The sequence below is a fragment of the Manis pentadactyla genome, chromosome 12 (assembly GCF_030020395.1).
Source record: "Manis pentadactyla isolate mManPen7 chromosome 12, mManPen7.hap1, whole genome shotgun sequence".
Taxonomy (NCBI): Eukaryota; Metazoa; Chordata; class Mammalia; order Pholidota; family Manidae; genus Manis; species Manis pentadactyla.
The window spans coordinates 11250950-11274776 of NC_080030.1; the positions used below are offsets into that span (position 1 = coordinate 11250950).

At 45.8% G+C, this 23827-nt stretch overlaps 1 protein-coding gene across 5 annotated transcripts in view; it reads left to right on the top strand.

Moving 5' to 3' along the window:
• Positions 1-23827, top strand: part of SUGP2 (SURP and G-patch domain containing 2) — a 47800-nt gene that overhangs the window by 22722 nt on the left and 1251 nt on the right. For 3 of the 5 annotated variants that reach the window (XM_057489983.1, XM_057489984.1, XM_036895581.2), the window contains 4 exons: positions 2630-3159; positions 19355-19416; positions 21641-21777; positions 22440-22560. In XM_057489983.1, coding sequence (XP_057345966.1) covers positions 2630-3159; positions 19355-19416; positions 21641-21777; positions 22440-22560 — 850 coding nt within the window. Of the gene's footprint in view, positions 1-2629; positions 3160-19354; positions 19494-21640; positions 21779-22439; positions 22561-23009; positions 23104-23827 lie in introns of those variants that run through there. The other 2 variants (XR_008993045.1, XM_057489985.1) reach the window with 2 other exon arrangements.

Sequence of the window (23827 nt, forward strand, 5' to 3'; positions counted from 1 at the left end):
TTGCATCTTTGCCCTTTTCTCTCAGGTTCTTTAGACTTCTTTTTTTTCATTTTTTTTTTATTTTGGTATCATTAATCTACAATTACATGAAGGACAGACATTATGTTTACTAGGCTCCCCCCTTCACCAAGTCCCCCCCACATACCCCTTCACAGTCACTGTTCATCTGCGTAGTAAGATGCTGTAAAATCACTACTTCTCTGTGTTGCACAGCCCTCCCTGTGCCCCCCACGCACTATACGTGCTAATCATAATGCCCCCTTTCTTTTTCCCCACCCTTATCCCTCTCTTCCCACCCATCCTCCCCAGTCCTTTTCCCTTTGGTAACTGTTAGTCCATTCTTGGGTTCTGTGATTCTGCTGTTTTGTTCCTTCAGTTTTCCTTTGTTTTTATACTCCACATATGAGTGAAATCATTTGGTACTTGTCTTTCTCCGCCTGGCTTATTTCACTGAGCATAATACCCTCTAGCTCCATCCATGTTGTTGCAAATGTTAGGATCTGTTTTTCTCCTTATGGCTGAGTAATATTCCATTGTGTATATAAAGCACATCTTCTTTATCCATTCATCTACTGATGGACATTTAGGTTGCTTCCATATCTTGGCTATTGTAAACAGTGCAGCGATAAACATAGGGGTGCATCTGTCTTTTTCAAACTGGAGTGCTGCATTCTTAGGGTAAATTCCTAGGAGTGGAATTCCTGGGTCAAATGGTATTTCTACTTTTAGTTTTTTGAGGAACCTCCATACTGCTTTCCACAATGGTTGAACTAATTTACATTCCCACCAGCAGTGTAGGAGGGTTCCCCTTTCTCCACAACCTCGCCAACATTTGTTGTTGTTTGTCTTTTGGATGGTAGCCATCCTTACTGGTGTGAGGTGATATCTCATTTTGGTTTTAATTTGCATTTTTCTGATGACAAGCAATGTGGAGCATCTTTTCATGTGTCTGTTGGCCATCTGAATTTCTTTAGAGAACTGTCTATTCAGCTCCTCTGCCCATTTTTTAATTGGATTATTTGCTTTTTGTTTTTTGAGGTGTGTGAGCTCTTTATATATTTTGGATGTCAACCCTTTATTGGATCTGTCATTTATGAATATATTCTCCCATACTGTAGGATACCTTTTTGTTCTATTGGTGGTGTCCTTTGCTGTACAGAAGCTTTTCAGCTTGATATAGTCCCACTTGTTCATTTTTGATTTTGTTTTCCTTGCCCGGGGAGATATGTTCAAGAAGAGGTCACTCATGGTTATGTCTAAGAAATTTTTGCCTATGTTTTTTTCTAAGAGTTTTATGGTTTCATGACTTATGTTCAAGTCTTTGATCCATTTCGAATTTACTTTTGTGTATGGGGTTAGACAGTGATCCAGTTTCATTCTCTTACATGTAGCTGTCCAGTTTTGCCAGCACTCTTTAGACTTCTTTCTTGGTCTTTAGAAGCTCTGACCGTGATGTAATTGCATATAATCTTTAGCTGGACGTTTATCTTCCACTTTGCTGTGGTATGTTCTGCAATGTAGAAGTGTTTCATATAGTTGGATTTCTTGATTTTTCCTTTATTGCCCCTTGATACTGAGTCATAACTAGGAGAAATTTTCCCACACTCAGGTTTCTATAAAAGCACTTATGTATTTTCTTCTAGAATTTCTATGGCTTGGTCTTTACATTTATATCCCCTACCTTTGTTGGGTCTAGAGCAGAGGGTACAAGACATCCAACTTAAATATTTCTCTGAAAAGCTGCCCAGTTGTCCCAACACCATTCATTGAAAAGATCATCTTTCTTGAAGTGGTTTGATTGACTACCTTCATCAGATACTGTGTGTCTGGCCTTTCTCTTGGTCGGTCTGTCCGTCCACTCATGGACCAGTAACATGCTGTTCCAACTATAGAAGCATCACCACCTTGTGGGGCTGGAATCCTTCATTGATCTCATTCACAGTTCTCCTAGATCCTTTTACATATTTATTTTTCTCTGTGAACTTTGGAATCATTTGGTCCAGATCCAGAAAAAAATGATGCCTGTATTGGGATAGATCTATACATCAATATATTGGTTAAAGGAGCACTGATACTCTTAATGAGGTTGAGTTGTCCTATGTGAGAACAAGTGCCCTCTCCTTCAACACACGTCACGAAACTCTCTCTGGGCAGGTGTTTTTGCAGTTTCACATGCCAGCTGCAGCCCCCAGCTGGGGCCACAGGTCCAGGGGCCGTTGGACTCAGAAGTGCAGAGAAGCCTATTGCCACCATATTCACGTAGCTTTGCTGTAGGATGTGGCCCTAGAGGGAGCGCGCCTTCCCCCATCTCAGACCTGGGAGTGTGAGAGGAGTCGGACAAGGCCCAGGCGGCCGGGACAGAGCCAGTGAGGGCAGACCCTGGCTGCAGTGTGGGGGCTCCTTCCAGCACCTTCCCTGGTTGTCCTCACGCGCCTGTTCCTCCACCTCTGTCCCTTGAAACAGAGGCCTGTCATGGTGCAGTGGCCCCATCAGCCATAGAGTGGGGAGAGGCCAGGTGATGCACTCCTTTGTGCACTGCCAGCTTTGTCCCTCCTGCTCGGACAGTGTCAGCAAAGCAGAATGTTTAGAGGAACTTCTGGTTAACCAGGGTGTTGCATCTCTATCCCAGGTTCCTCCATGACCAAAATAGCTCAGCGTTCAAATTCTATCGCAAGAAAGTATTTGAACTGTGCCCCTCGATTTGTTTTTCATCGCCTCTGCTGAACCTCTGCACCGGCGAGGGAGCCGATTCCCAGGAGAGTCTCCTGGAGCCTGTCGGTGGGGGAGGAGAGTTTGAGGACAAGCCCCCGCAGCACGAGGCAGAGCCGGAGAGCCCCGACATGATGCCTGGGGACGAGGACGACGAGGACGGCGAGGACGCGGACGGTGAGGAGGACGAGGAGGACGGCGAGGAGGCCCCCACCCGCGGAGGGGCTTCCCGGCACGTGCGGGGGACCGCTGAGGCCCAGGGCTCTGGCGCCAGCCCTCCTGCTGACAGTTTCCCGAGCGAGGTGGCGGACGATGGCCAGGCTGGCACCCCCACCCCGTCCCAGGCCGCCTTGGGGGCCTGCTTCCCTCGGAAGAGGGTCAGCAGCAAGTCCCTGAAGGTTGGCATGATTCCAGCTCCCAAGAGGCTGTGTCTCACCCAGGAGCCCACAGGTGAGTGCCTGGCCCTCGTCCCAGACTCCTGCACAGGCTGCCATCGAGCACCCAGAAGGGTCTCGGCGCTCACTTGTGGAGATGGGTGGAGACGTTCCTGACTCACGGGATTTACTGACCCGCAGCCCAAGCCCAGCCACAAGATGACCTAGCTGGCCCATCACCTTTCTCGCCTCTGATTGTACCTGCTGACCTGACGTTGTCTTCCTAAGTCCCCCTAGGGCCGACGTGACATGGGGCTCTGTGGTCTGGTTTTTTTAACCAAAATCGTCTCGGTGGTTTTGCTCACCACTCCAGAACATCCTGTGCAGCTCACATCCAGCTGGGGTAAGGCTGGCGCTCTGAGGATGGGCTGCCACATTAGGCTGTGGCTCCTGGTGCCCTGCTCAGTGTTGCCATTACTGCTCAGATCCCAGTAGAGCAGCACCGGCTATGGAGGGCCAGGGCCTGGGTCAGTTCAGCATCTCCTACCTGTGACCTTGGGAGGTGCCCAGCCTTCTGAGTACCCTCAGGAAAGCCCAAGGTGGATAGACCTGCTTAGCAACGGAGGCTGGGGGACACAGAGTGGGCCAGTCTGGGCAGCACTGGGAAGCTGTGTGTTTGGTGCTGTGCCTGCCTTGGCCACAGGAGGCTGGCTCTTCTGTGGGAAGGTTCAGGGTTCTTGAGTCCTTTTGCAGTCCCCTCTGTCCATGGAATAGCATCGCGTGCAGCCTTCTGATGGGCTGGGTGTAGCCAGGCTTATTGCTTGAGCCCCCTGCCCACCCAGGAGTCACCAGTGCTGTGACACCTGCATGTGAGCTTGGGAATCATGCCTGTCCCTTGTCACCTGTGTGCTCTATGTTATTGAGACTCGTGTTCACACCCAGCAGCGTCAGTTAGCAGACCAGTCCCTGTCTTTTGTGTTTGGAAACCCTACCCTTAACATGGTACATTAACTGTTCTACTGTGCTCTTTCCTCCTTCAGAAGGGTGCGGCGCACGTTGTGGGAGCTCATCAGAATGCTTGTTGTGGATGTCCTTGTGGGGAAAAGTGGAGTTCTTTCTGGTTTGAACTTCTCAGTACTTTAGGAGTTGATGAGACAGATTCATTTGCAAAAATAATAATGTGATGTGGTATTCTGTGTGATAAGCGTGGTGGTTTATGCTGGAATTCTTCATCGGTGGGGTAGTCGCAGGAACACTAAGAGTGCAGAGTGTTGTAAATAGTGCATTTGTCAAAAAAAAAAACTGTTCCTCCCCTGTGCTCTACAGCCTTCACCATAAATGTGGAGTCAGAGGGTAGGGGGCCTTCCATTGAAGCAGATGCTTCAGGTGGAGGCAGCCCCCAGTGGAGCAGGTGGGTTCAGCCCCTGAGCTCGGGAGTCTCATGACCTCTGAGAGGTGCTGGAGGGGCTGCTGGAGGGGCTTCTGGTCAAAACTGCAGCCCCTCATTTTCTCTCCTGAATAATTTGGGGAGAGTGCATGTGTGTTTGTTTGTTTGTTTGTTTGTTTTATTTTGGTATCATTAATATAGTTACATGAGCAACATTGTGGTTACTAGATTCCCCCCATTATCGAGTCCCCCACACCCCCCCCATTACAGTCACTGTCCACCAGCGTAGTAAGATGCTAGAGAGTCACTGCTTGTCTTCTCTGTGCTATACTGCCTTCCCCATGACCACCCTACATTATGTGTGCTAATCGTAATGCCCCTTTTTCCCCTTATCCCTCCTCCCTTCCCACCCATCCTCCCCAGTCCCTTTCCCTTTGGTAACTGTTAGTCCATTCTTGGGTTCTGTGAGTCTGCTGCTGTTTTATTCCTTCTGTTTTTCTTTGTTCTTATACTCCACAGATGAGTGAAATCATTTGATACTTGTCTTTCTCCACCTGGCTTATTTCACTGAGCATAATACCCTCTAGGTCCATCTATGTTGTTGCAAATGGTAGGATTTGTTTCTTTCTTATGGCTGAGTAATATTCCATTGTGTATATGTACCACATCTTTATCCATTCATCTACTGATGGACACTTAGGTTGCTTCCATTTCCTCGCTATTGTAAACAGTGCTGTGATAAACATAGGGGTGCATATGTCTTTTTCAAACTGGGCTGCTGCATTCTTAGGGTAAATTCCTAGGAGTGGAATTCCTGGGTCAAATGGTATTTCTACTTTTAGTTTTTTGAGGAACCTCCATACTGCTTTCCACAATGGTTGAACTAATTTACATTCCTACCAGTAGTGTAGGAGGGTTCCTCTTTCTCCGCATCCACATCAACATTTGTTGTTGTTTGTCTTTTGGATGGTGGCGATCCTTACTGGTGTGAGGTGATATCTCATTGTGATTTTAATTTGAATTTCTCTGATGATTAGTGATGTGCAGCATCTTTTCATGTGCCTGTTGGCCATCTGAATTTCTTCCTTGGAGAATTGGCTGTTCAGATCCCCTGACCATTTTTTAACTCAGTTATTTGCTTTTTATTTGTTGAGCTGCATGAGCTCTTTGTATATTTTGGATATCAACCTATTATCAGTTATGTCATTTATGAATATATTCTCCCATATTGTAGGATGTCTTTTTGTTCTATTGATGGTGTCCTTTGCTGTACGGAAGCTTTTTAGTTTGATATAGTCCCTCTTGTTCATTTTTGCTTTTGTTTCCCTTGCCCAGGGAGATATGTTCATGAAGAAGTTGTTCAAGTTTATATTCAAGAGAGTTTTACCTATGTTGTCTTCTAAGAGTTTTATGGTTTCATGACTTATATTCAGGTCTTTGATCCATTTCGAGTTTACTTTTGTGTGTGGAGTTAGACAATAATCCCATTTAATTCTCCTACATGTAGCTGTCCAGTTTTACCAACACCAGCTGTTGAAGAGGCTGTCATTTCCCCATTGTATGTCCATAGCTCCTTTATCATATATTAATTGACCATATATGCTTGGGTTTATATCTGGACTCTCTATTCTGTTCCACTGGTCTATGGATCTGTTCTTGTGCCAGTACCAAATTGTCTTGATTACTGTGGCTTTGTAGTAGAGCTTGAAGTTGCAGAGCAAGATCCCCCCTGCCTTATTCTTCCTTTTCAGGATTGCTTTGGCTATTCAGGGTCTTTTGTGGTTCTATATGAACTTTAGAACTATTTGTTCCAGTTTGTTGAAGAATGCTGTCAGTATTTTGATAGGGATCGCATTGAATCTGTAGATTGCTTTAGGCAGGATGCTTTAGGCAACATTTTAACAATATTAAGTTTTCCTAGCCAAGAGCATGGTATGAATTTCCATTTATTAGTGTCCCCTTTAATTTCTCTTTAGAGTGTCTCTTTCACTTCCTTGGTTAGGTTTATTCCTAGGTATTTAATTCTTTTTGATGCAATTGTGAATGGAATTGTTTTCCTGATTTCTCTTTCTGCTAGTTCATTGTTAGTGTATAGGAAAGCAACAGATTTCTGTGTATTAATTTTGTATCCTGCAACTTTGCTGAATTCAGATATTACTTCTGATAAGGAAAATATTCAACACACCTGTCAAGATCAGCAAACTGCTTTTTTCCCTCTGCTTGGCAAAGCACTCCCAGCTCATCCCTCCCCTCCTCTGGGATCCTCTTTTGCCCTGTGCATGCCAAAAAGCCACATATCAAAATAATATAAATTGCTCCCCTTGCTTGTGCTTGGGGCTCAGACCTTGGGAGATTACTCCCCTCTGAGCCTGCCAGTGTAGAATAAAACCGCAACACTCCAAGACCTCTGAGTGGCCCTTGGTTCTTCCGTCAGTGATCCAGTCCAAGTTTTCCAGTATTTTCAGTAAGTGTTCCAGAACTTTTGGAGTGGATTCTTTAGGGTATTTTATGTACAATATTATGTCATCTGCAAACAGTGACAGTTTGACTTCTTCCTCACCAATCTTGATGCCTTTTATTTCTTTGTGTTGTCTGATTGCCGTGGCTAGGACCTCCAGAACTATGTTGAATAACAGTGGGGAGAATGGGTATCCCTGTCTTGTTCCCGATCTTAGAGGAAAAGCTTTCAGCTTCTTGCTGTTAAGTATGATGTTAGCTGTGGGCTTGTCATATACGGCCTTTATTATGTTGAGGTACTTGCCCTCTATTCCCCATTTTGTAGAGAGTTTTTGTCATGAATGGATGTTGAATTTTGTCAAATGCTTTTTGAGCATCTATGGAAATGATCATGTAGTTTTTGTCCTTTTTGTTGATGTGGTGGATGATGTTGATGGATTTTCGAATGTTCTACCATCATTGCATCCATGGGGTGAATCCCACTTGATCATGGATTATGATCCTCTTGATGTATTTTTGAATTCAGTTTGCTAATATTTTGTTGAGTATTTTTGCATCTATGTTCATCAGGGATATTGGTCTGTAGTTTTCTTTTTTTGGGGTGTCTTTGCCTGGGTTTGGTATTAGAGTGATGCTGGCTTCATAGAATGAGTTTGGAAGTATTCCCTCCTTTTCTATTTATTGGAAAACATTAAGGAGAATGGGTATTATGTTTTCTCTAAATGTCTGATAAAATTCAGTGGTAAATCCATCTGGCCCGGGGGTTTTGTTCTTGGGTAGTTTTTCTTCTAGGTTATCCAGTTTGTTAGCATATAGATTTTCATAGTATTCTCTAATAATTCTTTGTAGTTCTGTGGTGTCCCTTGTGCTTTTCCCATTCTCATTTCTGATTCTGTTTATGTGTGTAGATTCTCTTTTTTTCTTAATAAGTCTGGCTGGGGGTTATCTATTTTCTTTTCTCAAAGAACAGCTCTTGGTTTCATTAATTTTTTCTCTTGTTTTTTTATTCTCAATTTTATTTATTTCATCTCTGATCTTTATTATGTCCCTCCTTCTGCTGACTTTGGGCTTCATTTGTTCTTCTTTCTCCAGTTTCAATAATTGTGAATTTAGACTATTCATTTGGGATTGTTCTTCCTTCTTTAAATAGGCCTGGATTGCTATATACTTTCCTCTTAGAACTCCCTTTGCTGTGTCCCACAGAAGTTGGGGCTTTGTGCTGTTGTTACCATTTATGTCCATATATTGCTTGATCTCTGTTTTAATTTGGTCATTGATCCATTGGTTTTTTTTTTTTTGTTGTTGTTGTTTTTTTTTTGTTGTTGTTGTTGTTTTTTTTTAATAATTATTTTTTTTATTGAAGGGTAGTTGACACACAGTATTACATTACATGAGTTTCAAGTGTACAACACAGTGGTAGAACATTTATATACATAATTCTAGGTTCCAGCTATCACCCTACCAGGCTGTTACAATATCTTGACTATATTCCTTATGCTATACATTACATCCCGGTTACTAATTTATTTTACCATTGGAAGTCTGTCCTTTTTTTTTTTTTTTTTTTGTGAGGGCATCTCTCATATTTATTGATCAAATGGTTGTTAACGACAATAAAATTCTGTATAGGGGAGTCAATGCTCAATGCACAATCATTATTCCACCCCAAGCCTAATTTTTGTCAGTCTCCAATCTTCTGAGGCATAACAAACAAGTTTTTACATGTAGAACAAATTCTTACATAATGAATAAGTTACATAGTGAACAGTACAAGGGCAGTCATCACAGAAACTTTCGGTTTTGCTCATGCATTATGAACTATAAACAGTCAGTTCAAATATGAATACTCATTTGGTTTTTATACTTGATTTATATGTGGATACCACATTTCTCTCTTTATTATTATTATTTTTAATAAAATGCTGAAGTGGTAGGTAGATACAAGATAAAGGTAGAAAACATAGTTTAGTGTTGTAAGAGAGCACATGTAGATGATCAGGTGTGTGCCTGTAGACTATGTGTTAATCCAAGCTAGACCAGGGCAATAAAACATCCACGTATGCAGAAGATTTCTCTCAGAACGGAGGGGTGAGGTTCTAAGCCTCACCTCTGTTGATCCCCAATTTCTCACCTGATGGCCCCACTGCGACTGTGCCTGTCTTAGGTTGTTCCTCCCTTGAGGAATCTTACCCGTCTCTGGCTAACCAGTCATCTTCCGGGGCCATACAGGGAAATGTGAAGTTGGTAAGTGAGAGAGAAGCCTTATTGTTTGAAAAAGTTAGCTTTTTACTTCTTTGCATATTTATGCCCTGTGGCTTCTATGCCCAGCATTTGTCTTGAGGTATCTTTACCACTTGGAAGAATTATGATACTCGGTAAATTTGATATGAGGCACGAATTCTATTTAAGGGTTGTAATTAGGAAGGAAGAAGAAAAGCTATAGAAGTAGCAGGCGGAAGAAAACATGGGAAGATTGATTATTTCTTTGATATATCTTCTTGTAGAGTAACTTCAGCATGTATAGGTTTTAAGCTACTACTTAAATTGCACACACACATTAACATAATAGGAGTATAGTTACATAACCAAAGCATATCTGTAATTACCAGCCATCTGCAGTGAAACCAAGAAAACCAGTTAGGCACCTTAGGCATTTGTGAAAACTTATCTATGATATGGTGGATATTGTCCAAATGAACTTGAACAGTCTGAGAGAAATCAGACAAATTAAAACAACCCATTCCTGGGGACTGTTCACATGCCATATGTTCTTTTAACAATAAATAGTTTGTAGTTGTAAGACTTTGGAGCGCTACAATTTGCACTTCTCCAAATTCTTGGTTGAGTTCCAACAGTATAGATCCAGTCCAATTTTGTTGTTTTACTGTATGCACAGGCCAGCTTAGATATCTCCATCCTCATTCACATGGCAAGTCCAGGAACTGGTGGGATGAGTGCATCTACAGCTGTAGCAGTGCGTGGATCTTTGTTGGGGTTTTTTGATGATCATCTTCTGGCATGAGTCTTCCAGAGGGTGCAGATGTTGGAAGTTCTTTTTCATATCGTATCTTAGTTCATTTTCGGGGTAGCCCAATTAGGCTTTGATCCTCTGTATAAACACAAACAGACCCTTTGCCTACACTTTTATATGCCCTTTATACCCTTGTGTAGAACTCGTTGGAGGTTACCACACAGGAACTACCCTTTTTTTTTTTTTTGCTATCACTAATCTACACTTACCTGACGAATATTATGTTTACTAGGCTCTCCCCTATACCAGGTCTCCCCTATAAACCCCTTTACAGTCACTGTCCATCAGCATAGCAAAATGTTGTAGAATCACTACTTGCCTTCTCTGTGTTGTACAGCCCTCCCTTTTCTCCTACTCCCCCATGCATGTTAATCTTAATACCCCCCTACTTCTCCCCCCTCTTATCCCTCCCTACCCACCCATCCTCCCCAGTCCCTTTCCCTTTCTTACCTGTTAGTCCATTCTTGAGTTCTGTGATTCTGCTGCTGTTTTGTTCCTTCAGTTTTTCCTTTGTTCTTATATTCCACAGATAAGTGAAATCATTTGGTATTTCTCTTTCTCCGCTTGGCTTGTTTCACTGAGCATAATACCCTCCAGCTCCATCCATGTTGCTGCAAATGATTGGATTTGCCCTTTTCTTATAGCTGAGTAGTATTCCATTGTGTATATGTACCACATCTTCTTTATCCATTCATCTATTGATGGACATTTAGGTTGCTTCCAATTCTTGGCTATTGTAAATAGTGCTGCAATAAACATAGGGGTGCATCTGTCTTTCTCAAACTTGATTGCTGCATTCTTAGGGTAAATTCCTAGGAGTGCAATTCCTGGGTCAAATGGTAAGTCTGTTTTGAGCATTTTGATGTACCTCCATACTGCTTTCCACAATGGTTGAACTAACTTACATTCCCACCAGCAGTGTAGGAGGGTTCCCCTTTCTCCACAGCCTCGCCAACATTTGTTGTTGTTTGTCTTTTGGATGGCAGCCATCCTTACTGGTGTGAGGTGATACCTCATTGTAGTTTTAATTTGCATTTCTCTGATAATTAGCGATGTGGAGCATCTTTTCATGTGTCTGTTGGCCATCTGTATTTCTTTTTTGGAGAACTGTCTGTTCAGTTCCTCTGCCCATTTTTTAATTGGGTTATTTGTTTTTTGTTTGTTGAGGCGTGAGAGCTCCTTATATATTCTGGACGTCAAGCCTTTATCGGATGTGTCATTTTCAAATATATTCTCCCATACTGTAGGGATCCTTCTTGTTCTATTGATGGTGTCTTTTGCTGTACAGAAGCTTTTCAGCTTAATATAGTCCCACTTACTCATTTTTGCTGTTGTTTTCCTTGCCCGGGGAGATATGTTCAAGAAGAGGTCACTCATGTTTATGTCTAAGAGGTTTTCGCCTATGTTTTCTTCCAGGAGTTTAATGGTTTCATGGCTTACATTCAGGTCTTTGATCCATTTTGAGTTTACTTTTGTATATGGGGTTAGACAATGGTCCAGTTTCATTCTCCTACATGTAGCTGTCCAGTTTTGCCAGCACCACCTGTTGAAGAGACTGTCATTTCGCCATTGTATGTCCATGGCTCCTTTATCAAATATTAATTGACCATATATGTCTGGGTTAATGTCTGGATTCTCTAGTCTGTTCCATTGGTCTGTGGCTCTGCTCTTGTGCCAGTACCAAATTGTCTTGATTACTATGGCTTTATAGTAGAGCTTGAAGTTGGGGAGTGAGATCCCCCCTACTTTATTCTTCTTTCTCAGGATTGCTTTGGCTATTCGGGGTCTTTGGTGTTTCCATATGAATTTTTGAATTATTTGTTCCAGTTCATTGAAGAATGTTGCTGGTAGTTTCATAGGGATTGCATCAAATCTGTATATTGCTTTGGGCAGGATGGCCATTTTAACGATATTAATTCTTCCTAGCCACGAGCATGGGATGAGTTTCCATCTGTTAGTGTCCCCTTTAATTTCTCTTAAGAGTGACTTGTAGTTTTCAGAGTATAAGTCTTTCACTTCTTTGGTTAGGTTTATGCCTAGGTATTTTATTTTTTTTGATGCAATTGTGAATGGAGTTGTTTTCCTGATTTCTCTCTCTGTTGGTTCATTGTTAGTATATAGGAAAGCCACAGATTTCTGTGTGTTGATTTTGTATCCTGCAACTTTGCTGTATTCCGATATCAGTTCTAGTAGTTTTGGGGTGGAGTCTTTAGGGTTTTTTATGTACAGTATCATGTCATCTGCAAATAGTGACAGTTTAACTTCTTCTTTACCAATCTGGATTCCTTGTATTTCTTTATTTTGTCTGATTGCCGTGGCTAGGACCTCCAGTACTATGTTAAATAACAGTGGAGAGAGTGGGCATCCCTGTCTAGTTCCCGATCTCAGAGGAAATGCTTTCAGCTTCTCGCTGTTCAATATAATGTTGGCTGTGGGTTTATCATAGATGGCCTTTATTATGTTGAGGTACTTGCCCTCTATTCCCATTTTGCTGAGAGTTTTTAACATGAATGGATGTTGAACTTTGTCAAATGCTTTTTCAGCATCTATGGAGATGATCATGTGGTTTTTGTCTTTCTTTTTGTTGATGTGGTGGATGATGTTGATGGACTTTCGAATGTTGTACCATCCTTGCATCCCTGGAATGAATCCCACTTGGTCATGGTGTATGATCCTTTTGATGTATTTTTGAATTCGGTTTGCTAATATTTTGTTGAGTATTTTTGCATCTACGTTCATCAGGGATATTGGTCTGTAGTTTTCTTTTTTGGTGGGGTCTTTGCCTGGTTTTGGTATTAGGGTGATGTTAGCTTCATAGAATGAGTTTGGGAGTATCCCCTCCTCCTCTATTTTTTGGAAGACTTTAAGGAGAATGGGTATTATGTCTTCCCTGTACGTCTGATAAAATTCCGAGGTAAATCCATCTGGCCCGGGGGTTTTGTTCTTTGGTAGTTTTTTGATTACCTCTTCAATTTCGTTGCTGGTAATTGGTCTGTTTAGATTTTCTGTTTCTTCCTGGGTCAATCTTGGAAGGTTATATTTTTCTAGGAAGTTGTCCATTTCTCCTAGGTTTCCCAGCTTGTTAGCATATAGGTTTTCATAGTATTCTCCAATAATTCTTTGCATTTCCGTGGGGTCCGTCGTGATATTTCCTTTCTCGTTTCTGATACTGTTGATTTGTGTTGACTCTCTTTTCTTCTTAATAAGTCTGGCTAGAGGCTTATCTATTTTGTTTATTTTCTCGAAGAACCAGCTCTTGGTTTCATTGATTTTTGCTATTGTTTTATTCTTCTCAATTTTATTTATTTCTTCTCTGATCTTTATTATGTCCCTCCTTCTGCTGACCTTAGGCCTCATCTGTTCTTCTTTTTCCAATTTCGATAATTGTGACATTAGACCATTCATTTGGGATTGCTCTTCCTTTTTTAAATATGCTTGGATTGCTATATACTTTCCTCTTAAGACTGCTTTTGCTGTGTCCCACAGAAGTTGGGTCTTAGTGTTGTTGTTGTCATTTGTTTCCATATATTGCTGGATCTCCATTTTGATTTGGTCATTGATCCATTGATTATTTAGGAGCGTGTTGTTAAGCCTCCATGTGTTCGTGAGCCTCTTTGCTTTCTTTGTACAGTTTATTTCTAGTTTTATGCCTTTGTGGTCTGAAAAGTTGGTTGGTAGGATTTCAATCTTTTGGAATTTTCTGAGGCTCTTTTTGTGGCCTAGTATGTGGTCTATTCTGGAGAATGTTCCATGTGCACTTGAGAAGAATGTATATCCCGCTGCTTTTGGATGTAGAGTTCTATAGATGTCTATTAGGTCCATCTGCTCTACTGTGTTGTTCAGTGCTTCCGTGTCCTTACTTATTTTCTGCCCGGTGGATCTATCCTTTGGGGTGAGTGGTGTGTTGAAGTCTCCTAGAATGAATGCATTGCAGTCTATATCCCCCTTTAGTTCTGTTAGTATTTGTTTCACATATGCTGGTGCTCCTGTGTTGGGTGCATATATATTTAGAATGGTTATATCCTCTTGTTTGACTGAGCCCTTTATCATTATGTAGTGTCCTTCTTTATCTCTTGTTACTTTCTTTGTTTTGAAGTCTATTTTGTCTGATATTAGTACTGCAACCCCTGCTTTCTTCTCACTGTTGTTTGCTTGAAATATGTTTTTCCATCCCTTGACTTTTAGTCTGTACATGTCTTTGGGTTTGAGGTGAGTTTCTTGTAAGCAGCATATAGATGGGTCTTGCTTTTTTATCCATTCTGTTACTCTGTGTCTTTTGATTGGTGCATTCAACCCATTAACATTTAGGGTGACTATTGAAAGATATGTACTTATTGCCATTGCAGGCTTTAAATTCGTGGTTACCAAAGGTTCAAGGTTAGCCTCTTTAGTATCTTACTGCCTAACTTAGCTCGCTTATTGAGCTGTTATATACACTGTCTGGAGATTCTTTTCTTCTCTCCCTTCTTGTTCCTCCTCCTCGATTCTTCATATGTTGGGTGTTTTGTGCTGTGCTCTTTCTAGGAGTGCTCCCATCTAGAGCAGTCCCTGTAAGATGTTCTGTAGAGGTGGTTTGTGGAAAGCAAATTCCCTCAGCTTTTGTTTGTCTGGGAATTGTTTAATCCCAGCGTCATATTTGAATGATAGTCGTGCTGGATACAGTATCCTTGGTTCAAGGCCCTTCTGTTTCATTGTATTAAATATATCATGCCATTCTCTTCTGGCCTGTAGGGTTTCTGTTGAGAAATCTGACGTTAGCCTGATGGGTTTCCCTTTATAGGTGACCTTTTTCTCTCTAGCTGCCTTTAACACTCTTTCCTTGTCCTTGATCTTTGCCATTTTAATTATTATGTGTCTTGGTGTTGCCCTTCTTGGATCCTTTCTGTTGGGGGTTCTGTGTATTTCCGTGGTCTGTTTGATTACTTCCTCCCCCAGTGTGGGGAAGTTTTCAGCAATTATTTCTTCTAAGATACTTTCCATCTCTTTGCCTCTCTCTTCTTCTTCTGGGACCCCTATAATACGGATATTGCTCCTTTTAGATTGGTCACACAGTTCTCTTAATATTGTTTCATTCCTGGAGATCCTTTTGTCTCTCTCTATGTCAGCTTCCATGCGTTCCTGTTCTCTGATTTCAATTCCATCAATGGCCTCTTGCATTCTATCCATTCTGCTTATAAACCCTTCCAGAGTTTGTTTCATTTCTGCGATCTCCTTTCTGGCATCTGTGATCTCTTTCCGGACTTCATCCCATTTTTCTTGCGTATTTCTCTGCATCTCTGTCAGCATGTTTATGATTCTTATTTTGAATTCTTTGTCAGGAAGACTGGTTAGGTCTGTCTCCTTCTCTGGTGTTGTCTCTGTGATCTTTGTCTGCCTGTAGCTTTGCCTTTTCATGGTGATAGGAATAGTCTGCAGAACTGGGACGAGTGACGGCTGGAAGGACTTCCTTTCTTGTTGGTTTGTGGCCCTCCTCTCCTGGGAGAACAGCGGCCTCTAGTGGCTTGTGCTGCGCAGCTGCGCGCAGACAGGGTTTCTGCTTCCTGCCCGGCTGCTATGGAGTTGATCTCCGCTGTTGCTGTGAGCGTGGCCTGGCTCGGGCAGCTACTCCAAAATGGTGGAGTCACGTTGGAGCAGGAGCTGCTGGGAGGCTATTTATCTCTGTAAGGGGCCTCCCTGCTCCCTGCAGCCCAGGGGTTAGGGTGCCCAGAGGTCCCGGATTCCCTACCTCTGGATTAAGTGGCCCGCCCTGCCCCTTTAAGACTTCCAAAAAGCACCCGCCAAAACAAAACAACGACCACAAAAAAAAACAAGAAAAAAAATTTTTTTAATTAAAAAAAAAAAAAATTTTTATTTAAAAAAAAAAGGTGGTCGTTCGTTTTTCTTTATTCTCCGGTGCCAGCCTCAGGCCTCTGCTCACCGGTCTTTCTGCCCTGTTTCCCTAATATTGGGGTCCCTGTCCCTTTAAGACTTCCAAACAGCGCTCGCCAAAACAAAGCAGCAAAAAAGCAAAAAAAAAAAAAATGGTCGCGCGCTTTTCTTATGTCCTCTGTCGCCCAGCCTCCAGTGCCTGCTCACTGTTCTTGCTGCCCTGTTTTCCCAGTATCGAGGGCCCTACACTCTGGCCCGGATGGCTGGGGCTGGGTGTTCGGCAGCCCTGGGCTCCGTCTCCCTCCCGCTCTGCCTGCTCTTCTCCCGCCGGGAGCTGGGGGGAGGGGCGCTCGGCTCCCGCGGGGCCGGGGCTTGTATCTTACCCCCTTCGCGAGGCGCTGGGTTCTCTCAGGTGTGGATGTGGTCTGGATATTGTCCTGTGTCCTCTGGTCTTTATTCTAGGAAGGGTTGTCTTTGTTATATTTTCATAGATATATGTTGTTTTGGGAGGAGATTTCCGCTGCTCTACTCACGCCGCCATCTTCCGCCCCACCCCCTGATCCATTGGTTATTTAGGAGCATGTTAACCCTCTATGTATTTGTGAGGCCTTTTGTTTTCTTTGTACAATTTATTTCTAGTTTTATATCTTTGTGATCTGAGAAGTTGGTTGGTACAATTTCAGTCTTTTTGAATTTAGTAAGGCTCTTTTTGTAGCCTAGTATGTGGTCTGTTCTTGAAAATGTTCCATATGTGCTTGAGAAGAAGGTGTATCCTGCTGCTTTTGGATGTAGAGTTCTGTAGATGTCTGTTAGGTCCATCTGTTCTCGTGTGTTGTTCAGTGCCTCTGTGTCCTAACTTATTTTCTCTCTGGTTGATCTGTCCTTTGGAGTGAGTGGAGTGTTAAAGTCCTCTAGAATGAATGCATTGCATTCTATTTCCTCCTTTAATTCTGTTAGTATTTGTTTCACATATGTAGGTGCTCCTGTGTTGGGTGCATAGATATTTATAATGGTTATATCCTCTTGTTGGACTGAGCCCTTTATCATTATGTAATGTTCTGTCTTTTGTGACTTTCTTTGTTTTGAAGTCTGTTTTGTCTGATACAAGTACTGCAACTCCTGCTTTTTTCTCCGTATTGTTAGCATGAAATATCTTTTTCCATCCCTTCACTTTTAGTCTGTGCATGTGTTTGAGTTTGAAGTGAGGTTCTTATAGGCAGCATATAGATGAATCTTGCTTTTTTATCCATTCTGTTACTCTGTGTCTTTTGAGTGGTGCATTCAGTCCATTTACATTTAGGGTGATTATCCATAGATATGTACTTATTGCCATTGCAGGCTTTGGATTCGTGGTTACCAAAGGTTCAAGGGCAGCTCCTTTACTATCTAACCGTCTAACTTAACTCACTTATTACACTATTATAAACACAGTCTGATGATTCTTTATTTCTCTCTCTTCTTTTTCTTCCTCCTCTACTCTTTATTTAGGTGTTTTATTCTGTCCTCTTTGTGTTTTCCTTGACTCATTTTGTGGATAGCTGGTTTTATTTTGCCTTTAGTTAGTATTTGGTTGGTCTACTTTCTTTGCTGTCATTTTATTTTCTCTGGTGACAGCTCTTAGCCTTAGGCATACTTCCATCTAGAGAAGTCCCTTTAAAATACATTGTAGAGATGGTCTGTGGGAGGCAAATTCCCTCAACTTTTGCTTATCTGGGAATTGTTCAATCCCTCCTTCAAATTTAAATGATAATCTTGCTAGATAAAGTATTCTTGGTTCAAAGCATTTCTGTTTCATTGCATTGAATATATCATACCATTCCCTTCTGGCCTGTAAGGTTTCTGCGGAGGAGTCTGATGATAGCCTGATGGGTTTTCCTTTCTAGGTGATCTTTTTTCTCTCTCTGGCTGCTTTTAATACCCTGTCCTTGTCTTTGATCTTTGCCATTTTAATTATTATGTGTCTTGGTGTTGTCCTCCTTGGGTCCCTTGTGTTGGGAGATGTGGACTTCCATGGTCTGAGAGACTATTTCCTTCCCCAGATTGGGGAAGTTTTTAGCAATTATTTCTTCAAAGACAATTTCTTTCCCTTTTTCTCTCTCTTCTTCTTCTGGTACCCCTATAATGTGCATATTGTTCCGTTTGGATTGGTCACACAGTTCTCTTAATATTTTTTCATTCCTAGAGATCCTTTTATCTCTCTCTGTGCCTCAGCCTCTCTGTATTCCTGTTCTCTGATTTCTATTCCATTAACAGTCTCTTCCACCTCATCGAGTCTGCTCTTAAATCCTTCCATTGTTTGTTTTATTTCTGTTATTTCCCGCCTGAATTCATCCCTTAGCTCCTGGATATTTCTCTGTAGCTCCATCATCATGCTTATGACTTTTATTTTGAATTCCTTTTCAGGAAGATTGGTGATTTCAGTCTCATCAAGCCCTCTCTCTTGTGTTGAGGGATTTGGGACTGAACGAGGTTCTTCTGCCTTTATATGGCGATGGGAATGGGGGCCAGGGAGTGGCGCGTGTGTCAGCTGGGAGAACAAAATCGCTTCCTGCTTGCCAGTAGCCTTGCCAGTCTCCGCAGTCTGTGCCAGTTAACCGCACACAGGGAGCAGCCTCTGGGCTAATCCCCTGAGCTGCCGTGGGTGGGGCAGCCCTTGTGATGGCCTAGGGCACTGGTGGGCGTTGCACGCGAGTGGTGCGTGTTCTGCCATTATAACAGAGCCCCTTTGTGCCTTCCGGACTCTGCGCCCATCTCCGCTGTCTGTGCCGGTCAACCGCACGCAGGGGGACAGCCTCTAGGTTTGGGCCGGTTAGTCGTGCGCCTGGAGAAGCCTCTGTGCTAAGCTGTGTGGTTGCTGTAGGCAGGGCTGCTCCCGGGCTGTTCCACAGCAATGGCGGGTCAGCTGGTTTGCTTGTAGTGCTGGCGAGGGGGAAGGAACGGCAGGCTGCCTATCACCTCAAGCGGGTTTGGAGCTGCGTTGTCACCCAGGGGGTTAGGGCACCTGAAGTTCCCTAAAGTTCCCAGCCTGCTGGGCTGAGTGTGCAGGACGATTTTGTCCACCTGTTAAACCCTTGGCCCTTTAAGACTTTTAAAGCACTTGTTGTTTTTCTTTTGTCCCAGGGCAGCGGCTGTGGGAACTTGTTCACAGTCTCAGTCTCGAACCTTGCTTTTCTGCTCCTCCAGTATCCAGTGCACCATGCGGTGTGTGCCTGTGCTCCCGGGGCAGACCAGCAGGGCTGGTCATTCAGCAGTCCTGTGCTTCCCCTGCCTGTGAGCTGGTGGGGGGAGTGCTCGGGTCCCGCCGGCTCACAGCTTTGTTTCCTACCCTTTTCCATGAGGTGTTGGTCTCTCGGAGATGTAGCCTGGCTCGTGTACTGTGTCTTCCGGTCACTCTTTTAGGGATAGTTGTATTCGCTGTATTTTCCAAATATATATGGTTTTGGGAGGAGATTTCCACCATCCTACTTACACCGCTATCTTGAGAATCTCCCCGTGTGTTTGTTTCTTTCTGTGTCTTTTGTCTTCCAGTTCATGAACCAGTTCGCATTGCCTACGACAGGCCTCGGGGTCGCCCCGTGTCCAGAAAGAAGGTGAGCAAGAGCGTGAGGCCGCACGCACTGAACAGTCAGAATTAGAGTTTCAGAGGACACTGTAGCTTGTGACTAAGGTATACTTGCTCTTCACACTGGGTGCTAGTGTGTCAAGCACCACAGACAGCCTTTTCTCCTGGGGACTGTTTAAAGCTGTTGGCTTTGCCCAAAGCACAGGAGGCAGTATTAGTCCACTCAGTGGTGTGTGGTGGATTGGAGGGGTAAACAGATGATGTCTTGGCTCTTGAGAAGGTCGGATCTGGTGGCTGTAACAGCGGTAAGGGAGTGCCTGATGGCTAGTGGGCCGTGTGTTGCGCATGTACACATCAACTCCTGGGCACCTGTGGGCCATGCCCCGTCTGCCCACCTGGACGCAGTGAGCAGGGCCGACGTGCAGAAATATGTGGTGGGTGTGTTGTGGGTACAGAGAAGCAAGTGGAGGGGAGACTGGGCGTAGAGTGGGTTCAGAGGTATTACTTAATCTGGGAGGCTGGGGAGAGGCCCCAGGGCAATCTCAGGTTACCAGGGAGCCCTTGTGGCCTCAGTGGAGTGATGGCAGTGGGGAGAGGCCGCCAGGACCCACGGCATGTGGATGGATGTCAGCCCTGTGGCCCCTTCCCTGAGGGGAGGCCCTATGCACCGAAGGTGGGGGTTTGGGTAGAAGATGTGGCTGTTGGGAGCAGCCTGGGGGTGGGAAGCCTGCAGAGCCAGGACCAGGAGGGGTCTGGGGTTGGGTGTGGTTGGCGTGGCCAGGAGTGCAGGGCCACTCTAGGGTTGGCGGGAGCAGGTAGGACGGAGCTGTCGTTGTCTGAAATGGGGACCCCTGTTGGGAGGAGGACAGGTCATTGGAAGGAGATGGGGTACACTCCGACAGCCCAGTGGACAAGGTGAGGGTGCATCAAGGCAGGATGAGGTCGTATGGGACCCGTGGAGACATCGCAGGTCCTTGGAGCTCGGGCACCAGGCAGAGAACCAGGTGAGGTGTGTGCTGGTGTCCGGTGGTACGGAAAGCCTGTGTGGTGGCGCAGACCTGTCCCAGGTGCCCTGTGTCAGTCTCCAGGGCCAGAAGAAGCATCCTTGTGGCCCTGGCACAGCAGAGAGGTTGGAGCTCTTGGCCCTGACTGGCACAATGGGTTGTAAGCTGAGCCAGCATCTGGGGACAGGTCTGGTGGTGGGTGAGGGCGAAGCCAGCTTCAGCCTGGCCCCCCAGTCCTGGCCTCTAGCTCCGGAGCCTCGTTTTGTACCTCTGTAAAGTGGGATGCTTGCATCCCCTGCAGGGAGGAGGCTCCCCAATCCCTCTGCGCACAGCTGACTGGCCCGTGGACCCCAGGAGACCAGACAGGGAGCTCCCTGGACATAGACTGAACACTTGCAAAGATCTGGCCTGGCTTAACGGCCCATCCCCTCCTTTCCCCCCCACACTTTGTCCCCTGCTCAGACCCTGTCCCCCGGCTGCCCTAGGCGAGGGAGGGGCCCTCTCCGACTTCCCAGGCTATCCTCAGCGGGGTGTGGCCTGGAGGAGAGCCCCAAGTGGGTGTCCATGAGTATTCATGAGTGACAGAAATCCAGGGAGCCCAAATTACTGCCGGGGTTCCTGCCCTTCCACCCACAGGGCCCTCAGAGGCCCCCTCTGTACTCCCTCCTCAGTGGGGGCTGCTCTGTGCCAGGAGGGCTTCCGAGACTGCAGAGATCTGGAAGGCCGCAGGAGTCAGTGAAGCCATGGGGCTGGGCTAGAGCAGGGAAGGCCTAGGGATCGACTTCCCATGCGGCCCGTCTCTGCAGCAGGGTCACCCCTTCCCCTCTCCGATTCCAGGGGCCTTCCTGCCTCAGGCCTTGGGCCCCGGTGACCCCCAGCCTAGGGTGAGCCCTCCGGTCATCACAGAGCCACCCTCTTTATCCAGGTCCCCGCTCGGGGCTCTTCCTCCCCACCTGGGCCCCAGGGCCGCCCCCGGCCCCATGGAGTCTCCTTACAGTCTGGCAGCAGGAGTGGCCCCGGGGAAGCCCACGAGGCTGGTCTGACTTGGTTCCGGGGCGGGTACCTCTTTCCTCACAATCTTCAGAAGTCCCAGCCCAGCAGGGGAGTGTCGTCAGGAACCCGGAGGCCACCATGGCTTGACTCTGAGTGTCTGGAGAGTCAGGAGCCATAGGGCACCCCAGTACCGGCCTGCGGCCAGGGGCAGCATGGGACGGGCTGCAGCCCACGTGCACACTCTTCTCTCCTCAGAAACCCAAGGATTTTGACTTCACCCAGCAGAAGCTGACTGACAAGAACCTGGGGTTCCAGATGCTGCAGAAGATGGGCTGGAAGGAGGGCCATGGCCTGGGCTCCTGTGGGAAGGGCATCAGGGAGCCGGTCAGCGTGTACGCGGCAGGCGCTGAGGGCGGGGGGTGACTGTGCCCGGGGAGAGGAGCCTTTCTCTGGGATTCTGCTCCTGAGCCCTTTGACTTGCAACCTGATTCCTGGTCTCCCTTGTGTTGAACATGGCCTCCAGCTAGCAGTTAGTTGTTTTTAACTAAGGGAGTCTTCAGGTGAGAAGCAGGTCATTATATACACAGATGTTTACCTGGCTCTGTGCTAGCACAGACTATTTAAGTGGCTTCTCAGTCCCTGCCATTTCAGCCACCTTCATTATTGCCATAAAAGCTGAGTGGTAATTCTGGGTAGTTATACCAAGAGGCACTTTTCTTTTCTGGGAACCCATAAGCAACCTGGCCAGAGAGGAGAACACAGCCCAGAGTTTAAGCCCCATTAACACACAGCCAGCATTCTATGTAAAACCGAGCCTAGCACCTGCCGGGGGAGGTTTCTGCTCTTCCCAGGGGCTTCTGAGCGTGGCCTCAGAGGTCCCACCAACTGCACCGGTGAGTTCCCTGTTCCCCACTGTGAGCCACGTCTTCACACCCCTTTTCTGTGCCATCACCCTGTCCCGCGTGCCTGTCCCTTCCTGGCTGCTGTGCCACAGCCAGTGTCCCAGTGGCCAGGCTCAGGGCTCCAGGCGGCTAACTCTGTGTTCTGCTCCTAGGGGGACGGCCTCAGAAGGGGAGGGGTTGGGCGCCGACGGGCAGGAGCACAAAGAAGACACGTTTGACGTGTTCCGTCAGAGGATGATGCAGATGTACCGACATAAACGGGCCAACAAATAGGTATGTGAACCCCGGTGGGGCACTCTGCCCACACTGGCGGTCCCGTACACAGAGACGATTTCTCCAGAAGAGTTGGTGTTCCCCACTCTTCAAAAGTCAGACATCAAAATACCACAAAAAGAAAATCAGAAATTTCTGTGAGGGAAACAAGTCTCTGGACACAGACAGGTCTCGCCTCTCACCTTCCAGTTCTGGCTGCAGGGCTCTCGGTTCCAATTGCGCTCGGCCAGGGAGCAGCCCGGTGTCATGCGGGCAGCGGGCGGGCGGCTGGTGGCCGTGCCACGGTGCACGGCCACCAGCCGCCCCCAGCATCCCCTTCTCGGGTCTTCGCACCTGTTCCTTCTCAAAGGCCTCAGGCCTGAAAACACCCTCATCTTCCTCTCTTTAGCTCCCCTCCCACGCATGATTTCCAACTCAGTTTTGAACAAAATCATTCTTTCCCTGAATAGATGAAAACCATTGGTGAGAAAGATAAGGCTTGAAGAGGCAATTACTCTTAACACGCCACCTCTGTCCCGGATCGGCCCTGCAGCCTGAGCCCAAGTAGGTGTGGCGGGCGCCCCAGCAGCCGCCCCGCAGTCCTGCAGGCCTGGGTGCGGAGCTGCCTCTGCCTTTACTTTCCTTAAAGATACAAACGCACCATTTCCAGCCTGCTTTTGCCCCGCCTCCTCTCCCCAGTGCTTTTGTCATCAGACCCCCTCGTTTCTCAGTTCCTCCTCAGAAGGCGGTGCAGTGCCCCTGCAGTGCTCGGGAGCTGGCTTCTGTCGCTGTCCCCATCCGTCCTGCGGGCACTGCTGTCCCGGCGAGCTCTGTTAGCAAACTTGATGCTAAAACGGGCACAGAATGTCTTCTCATTGTCTCCAGAATTTAAGTTTCCAGAATTTAAACGTGAACAGAAATTGCTTATAGCGAACTGTACTCTGGTACAGCCTGTTGGCAGGAGCTCTGAAGCTCTTTGAGCGAGCGGAGATTCCGTGAGCATGTTATTCCTGAGGTCTTATCTCTCAATGCATCCCCAGAGACTTGACGAAACTTTAGGAACAGTATAACAACAGGTGCATTTAATGGGAGCCATCTTTACACCATGAAGCTTTCCCCAGATGTTGGGGTGGGTGAGGAACCTCCGGGGCCCCTCTTGTGCGTGTGTGGCAGGGTGAAGAAGCGCTTTATTAGCCCTTAGTGTAGAACAGGAAGGGTCCCCTTGGGGTGAGCTGCCCAGCTGGCTGCTTTTTCTAGGTGCATGGTCGCCACCCCTCCATCCATCCGC